The sequence below is a fragment of the Dermacentor silvarum genome, chromosome 4 (genome assembly GCF_013339745.2).
Source record: "Dermacentor silvarum isolate Dsil-2018 chromosome 4, BIME_Dsil_1.4, whole genome shotgun sequence".
NCBI classification, from domain to species: Eukaryota; Metazoa; Arthropoda; class Arachnida; order Ixodida; family Ixodidae; genus Dermacentor; species Dermacentor silvarum.
In genome coordinates, this window is record NC_051157.2 from 98,169,570 (window position 1) to 98,176,581 (window position 7,012).

General features: G+C 51.5%; 1 protein-coding gene across 1 annotated transcript; it reads left to right on the forward strand.

The window, feature by feature from the left end:
* The first annotated feature begins 5,564 nt into the window (after nt 1–5,564).
* On the forward strand, nt 5,565–6,329 carry LOC119448777 (basic salivary proline-rich protein 2-like). Its single transcript, XM_037711997.1, has one exon. The coding sequence runs from the start codon at nt 5,565–5,567 to the stop codon at nt 6,327–6,329; it is 765 nt and encodes a 254-aa protein (XP_037567925.1).
* Nucleotides 6,330–7,012: the final 683 nt, after the last annotated feature.

Here is a 7,012-nt window from a genome sequence, read left to right on the forward strand (position 1 = left end):
CAACACCACCGTTTCACACGCGCCTTCTCGTGGTCATCGAGTCTCTCTTCATGTCGGTCTACTTACGCCGCAGCACACCTGCTTACTTAATCAGCTCATGTTTACTACAATTCATATTGCTACCAAAGCCGCTCACCTTACTTCGTGTGACATTGCTGTGTTGCTATCGCATTCATTGCTTCGACCTTAGGGCGAAACTGTGACATTTTTTATTTATAATCTTCATCGACGGTCCCGTTGCAGTCTTGTACTTTGGGACCCTCGTCTGTATAATTTTTATGCTATCATTAACATACCATGTAATAATAATAATAATAATAATAATAATAATAATAATAATAATAATAATAATAATAATAATAATAATAATAATAAGCTGATTTCATTTAAAGTTTGTGTGTGTGTTTGTTTGTTTGCTTGCTTGCTTGTTTGTTTGTTTGTTCCTTTGTATGTTTGTTTGTTTGTTTGATCGTTTATTTGTTTGTTTGTTTGTTTGTTTGTTTGTTTGTTTGTTTGTTTGTTTGTTTGTTTGTTTGTTTGTTTGTTTGTTTGTTTGTTTGTTTGTTTGTTTGTTTGTTTGTTTGTTTGTTTGCAAGTGAAACCAGTTTCCCACATAATCAGGCGTTTCCGTATAACAGCTTCCAAAGAGAAGCGAAATTGTCGAGCTAGAATTTTCCCGCATGCCGTCTTTCCAAACCCCGTCCTGTAAGCGGAAATGCCAAAATTCAGCTGGTGGCTAGGTGAACCCAGTTCTACCAAGCTCTCAAACATCAGTGGAAACCGACTTTTTTCCCCTTTCGGAGTCCGCGCTCTACCTGTCAGCGCAATTCCAGAAATCGCCGCAGTATAAGACAGCATACAGGTGCTGTACTTTTTCTCCTCTCTTGCGAGATTGTAAAGCCACCGACCGTTCCTTCGAAGCAGGGTCTGCGGATCTCACCTTCACGGATCATAGCCAAAAGCAAGAATATCTGAATATATAATAAAACAGCTGTCGTATACGCCCTGCTATATTAAGTTCTCGAAATCTACACACGGGCATCCTGTGACACATTCTATTGTAACTGTCGCGTGCTTGAACGCTTTATTTCCTCTTTCCATCACCCACCTCACCATCTCCTTATACGTTCACGTGTACTAGGTAAACTGATATATATATATATATATATATATATATATATATATATATATATATATCATAAGAGACCAACAAACAATGACACCAAGGACAACATAGGGGAACTTACTTGCACTTACTCATTGAATTACAGAACTGATAAATTAATGAAAATGAAAATGGATGAAAAAACAACTCGCCGCAGGTGGGGAACGATCCCACCTCTTCGCATTACGCTTGCGATGCTCTTACCATTGAGCTACCGCGGCGCCGTTTTCCCATCAACTTTCTGGGGTATTTATGTTTTACAACTAGAACTAGCCCTGGGAGTGCTAGCCAGCGCCACCACTCATAAACTTTGGCGGTGGATGTGGATCGTCCTTTCTGCCGCGCCACGAGTACGTTATCTTTTTGGGTGAAGAAAACTTGTAATTAAACCTGAATATGCCACCTGAAGGCATCAATGTTGTCAGATTCATCTGGCATCAATGTTTCCAGATGATGTAATGAACGAGAAGAAAGGGATCAGAGGGGCCCGATTTTGATTAATCATAACATAAGAAGCCAACAAACAAAGACGCCAAGGACAACATAGGGGAAATTACTTGTACTTACTATCTGAATAAAGAAATTATAAATTAATGGAAATGATAATGGATGAAAAAAAGTCGCAGTTTTGCCCGAAAGGCGAATCATTGATTGCAATAGCAAATTAGTAGACAGCTATACGAAATAAGAATAGTAGTTTTATCGGCCGTATAAAGTTGTAAATATTCGCTTACTAACTAGATTGTAGCGAAGAAGAGAGACGCTAGTGAGTTCAGCGCTACTGGATCAAAACGCTAGTGGGTCGAGCGCTCTTGATCGGCAACGTCTCTCGCTCTTGGAAGCAGTTACTGCGCTGACCGTTGACGTTGCGCTGCTCCCAGCTCTGCCGAATACACACCTTTAGAATAAACACTACTAAATAAACAAGCACGTTGTCACGCGCGCACAGGTAAATATGAACACATCTCGCTCGATGACCGCGGGAGCTCGTCAAAACATTGGAGTGAGAAAGCGTGCCAGCGGCAGCGAGCAAATTGACCTGCGCGCTGGCTCTCGCTTCAACGCGAACTAATTAAACGTCGAAAGCGCACCGCATACGAAGCTACCGGCACTCGGCGAATGCACTCTGGCCTGCCAGACATTCCTTTTCCGTTACAGAATAGTTTCGCTCTGCCTTTGTTAGGATGCGGCTGGCATATGCAACGACATACTCGTCATACCGTCTTTGCGTTGGACGAGAATGGCACCAAGACCCTCACCGCTAGCGTCCGTGTGAATTTCAGTAGGTGCATTGGGATCGAAGTGGCGCAGTACTGGAGGGGACGTAAGCAGCCGGCGGAGCGTCGTAAATGACTCGTCAAAATCGGGATTCCATGCCGAGAGGTCAGCGCTGCTGGCAAGTAGCCGAGTCAGAGGGGTGATAACTTGCCTCAACAACTTGCGTCTGGATAACCCGACGAAGCGACCAGCGTGGGGAGAGGCGCGGTGACCGATGCCACAAGATAGAGCTGACGTGCAACTTCCTCGCGTACGTATTGCTGAATTTGAGGCAGCAAGGAGGTGTAGTCAATACCAGCGCTGCTGGGAGCCAAAGCTAAAAGGGCAGCCGTTTGCATTCCACGGCGACGTGTGGAGATGCGCTCTTTACGCAGCTCGTCAAAACTTTGGCAGTGTTTAATAACTTGAGTAACGCTCTCTGGGTTTTTGGCCACGAGCATATCAAAGGCGTCATCGTCTATGCCTTTCATTGTGTGTTTGATTCTGTCAGGTTCCGACATGGACGCATTCACCCACCTACAGATAGCGATGACATCCTCAATGTAGCTTGTGAAGGTCTCATCAATTTGTTGAGATCGTCCGCGGAGGCTGTGATCAGCGTGAAGCTTGCGCACCGCTGGCCGGCCGAAAAACGAAACGAGGGTCTCTTTGAAAGCTGACTAGGGGGTAAAATCAGCTTCGTGGTTCTAGAACCGCACGTTGGCCACGTCGGTAAGATAACAGATGGCGTGAGTCAGCTTGTCGCAGTCATCCCACTTGTTGTGTGCGCTAACGCGTTCATACTCGGCCAGCCAGTCTTCCACATCGTGACCGTCAGTGCCACTTAAGACTGGATGATCACGCTGACGAAGCACCCCATAGCATGCGACAGGTGTGGGATCGTGAGGGGCCGGCGTCTTCGGTCATAGCGAAGGCAGATGGTAGTGTACGGCTGCGGAGTTCCAGGACGCTAAAGGGGACGACCCAGCACCTCCACCAAATGCAACAGGAGTATTCTGCAGGTAGACTTGACGAAGCGGTTAAACAAGCTGGCTCGCTGAAAACCGACCTAGCGCGAATCACACGATCGTCAACGTCGTCTTTCACACTGGCTGGCTTAGAGCTGGTGCCGATGTGCTCCGGTACCATATATATATATATATATATATATATATATATATATATATATATATATATATATATATATATATAGGTGAGTTGGGTTTATTGGAAATTTATATAGTTGGGAACTGTTGGGTTTATTTACCCAACAGTTTCGGTCGGTGGACCGACCTTTTTCAAGGGAGTGGACAACGACAAGTACCTTGAAAAAGGTCGGTCCACCGACCGAAACTGTTGGGTAAATAAACCTAAGATACCGCGAAGTTGTGCTTCTGATTTTTCTAAATACGCTTGGCTCATTGAAACATCCAGTTACTACTATATATGTATTTATGTATATATATATATATATATATAATATATATATATATATATATATATATATATATATATATTGTGAAGATGAAGACATGCACTTGGGCTCGGGCGCTCGGACACCGGGCGCTAGGGGGCAAACAAGGGGAAGAGGAGGACGAAGCAAATATAGAACAGCCGGCCCAGGAACGGGTGCTGTGTCTCTGTCTCCGTTCATTACAATGGCGCAGTCGACGAAAGCCCCGTCTTAAGGCGCTCCAGCCTTCAGCACCGTACTGCGGAGGCCTTTCGTCCTCCGGCATCTCGCCGTCCAGGGTCCGTCTGGCGAGGGAGTGCCGTCAACGCTTTCCTTGTCATGGATGCCACATCTGGGACTACCCGGACCTCCAAGCCCCCAAGGCATGCCGTTCACGCTACCTTGGACGTGGATCCTCGCCGTCGTGGGTGCCTCCTGGGGCCAGGAAACGCCGTCAACGCTTCCCATGCCCTGGATCTCTGCCCCACGAGATCGTCGACAACTAAGCCAAGGGATGCCGTTCGCGCTCCCCTGGCCATGCTTCCGGTTGCAGTGAGTACCGCGGCCGCCACCAGTCTTGGCTCAACGGATGCCGTTCACGCTTCCTTGGCCACTGGTCCGGTTGGCCCGAGTACTGCGGCCGCTGCCACCGCTTCAGTGTGCGCGGTTTCCGCCGCTGGTTCAGCGGGCGGCTCAACCGGCAGCTTATCCGACGTCATGCGAGCCATCTCGCTGCTGTCACAGCAGCTGGACGACATCGTTTCAGCCACTTCCGATTTTCCTCTGGCAGCCTTTCCATCACCGGCTGCCTCGGAACTACCGGAGTTCCATGGATTTGAGAATGACCCCATTCTGTGGCTGCAAGCAGCCAATGCGCTCGGCGCACGCCATGCCTGGCCCGACAACACGACATGGCTGGTTGCCGCGGGGCGACTTCGAGGTGCCGCAAAGGCGTGGCAAAACTACGAAGGTATCAAAAAGCGGTCCTGGCCTGAATGAAGCGCAGCGCTGATAGCTGCTTTCGGCCAGCTACCTTCTGCCTGCTGTGGGTCCGACCAGCGAAATTCTGCGCACGGTGCTCCGGCGAGCCACTGCTTCGATGCTGCGGCAGGTGTGCCCCGCAACGCGTCGACAGAGTGGCCCGCAGGCTGCCTCGCCGCAGACGCCGGCTCACTGGGGGTCGCCGTCTGCTTTGCCGCAGACGACGAGAATCGCATGATGACCACCGCTTCCGCTAGTATCCCGCTTCCAATAGAGGCATCTGGTGGCCGCCCGCTCCCTTATGCCTGTGCTGCCCCTACATTCCCGAGCACCAGCTGCGGCTCGTCGTCGTCGAAGATCGCGACCTAGAACCAATGGTTCGGCAGCAGCGGCGGCGGGTCGAGACCTCGGCCGCCACCGCATCGGTCACAGGCCTCCCGTTCGAACAGCTCCACGTCGGCGTCCTCCACCATCCATGGCGGGCCCGGCGGCGAGGCCTGCAAGACAGCGGATGAAGCTGTATCCGCAGCGGCGTCGGAAGCAGAAGCATTTGGGGACAACGCGGGAAATGCGCAGTGCTGCGACCCTTGGGACACGGACCCATCCGCCGTGGATCTGCTGCTGCTGAGGGCCGAGGAGCAACGCAACAAAAGCCCCACTCCGGCACACGCCACCCCTGCCGCAAAGGGGGCGCCGTCCACCTACGAGATGGCCCGCCAGCCCGTCTACGAGACGACGTTAGGCCCACGAGTCAAGCAGCGAGAACCCGACCAGGGCCCGGACCGACTGGCCCAGAGTCCCGCAATCACCCTCCTCGGGCCGCAGAAGCAGCCGCGCGCAGGTCCACTACACCCGGTGCCGCCATCGCCCTCACCCCCGGGAGTGTCAGCCACACCAGGCCACAAGGGAGGCACCACAAGACAGCCCCCACCGCAGGACGCCCGCCGCCCGAAGCCACCACCGCACCATGGGAGCCGCCGCAGCGCCCCGGTATCCTCCAGTACCCAGCAGCAACCAGTCCCAACACCCCACGGTTCCAGCAGCAGTGGCGGTGGCAATCCGTCAACCCCGACTCCCGCCACCAGAGATCACGACCCGGTGTTCAGGCAAGCGTCAGTGGCCATTAACCAGAGCCATCCACTACCATGGTCGCCCACCTCCGGGAACGCCTCCGCCGCACCCGCCGGTGCCGTCGCCGTCAAGCGCAGCATCCACACAGGCGTCAAGGTGGTCCCCCCAGGGTCAGCGCGGCGCCCAAGGCACAGCGGCCACCACAACGAAGCGCCGCCCCAGAATGGCTCCGCCCATGCCCTCCAGCCACCCAGAGCACCACCACCCGCGGACAGCCTCCCAAGTTACCCCTGTGACCTGAGAAGTATTCACCTACTTGCTGAGCTCATTCCCGCAAAGACTGTTCAGCGCGCAGCTTACGAACAGCAGGATGACCAAAAACATCCACAAAAGGCGTCTTGAAGTCTCACCACGTAGGAAAATCCGTTTCATGATTGTTGTGCCATAATCTGGCCACACCCGCGAGGTAGAATAGCACGTTGCTGGGCTTTGCTGCTTCGTCCCATTTATTGTGGGCGCTTACCCGCTCGTTGGTCGTTAGCCAATCCTCAACGTCGGTGTCATCCGTGCCTATGAAGATAGCAGGGTCCCTGTGGCGAGGCACACAACTTTATATTTAGGCAACTCTTTATGAACCATAGGTGAAGTGCGGCGTTAGCAGTTAATGCCGTGAGCATCCAGTGCTCACGAAATCTTGTCTATCGTGGTGAATACGTTTGTCATATCGTATACCCATTGTGACCATAATATACTGAATTGTTCTTTAGTTTGCACGTTTGCTCCGCATTGGCCACACCATTCCTCTAAATGCATGGTGCCGGTGCAGGGGGAAGCCCTTGTTGGGAGGCTTCTTCAGGCATGGTCGAAGGTACGGTGCGGGATCGAAGTTCCAGGTTGCAGGTTTTGAGGGCGCAGCACGCTCCACTAATTGTAAAGGGTTTAGCAGTGCAGCGGCGACAGTCAAACTAAAACACAGCTGTCAAGCACGAGAGCGCCGTTGCAGAACACAAGTGCTTCAAAAAGGAAGAATATATGCTATCCAAATTCTAACGATCTTAGGTTTGGCGCAGTCTTTCTGCACGAAT

What these genes read in the sequence shown, in the direction of transcription:
- LOC119448777 (XM_037711997.1), top strand. Translation starts at nt 5,565, where the DNA reads ATGGCCCGCCAGCCCGTCTACGAGACGACGTTAGGCCCACGAGTCAAG.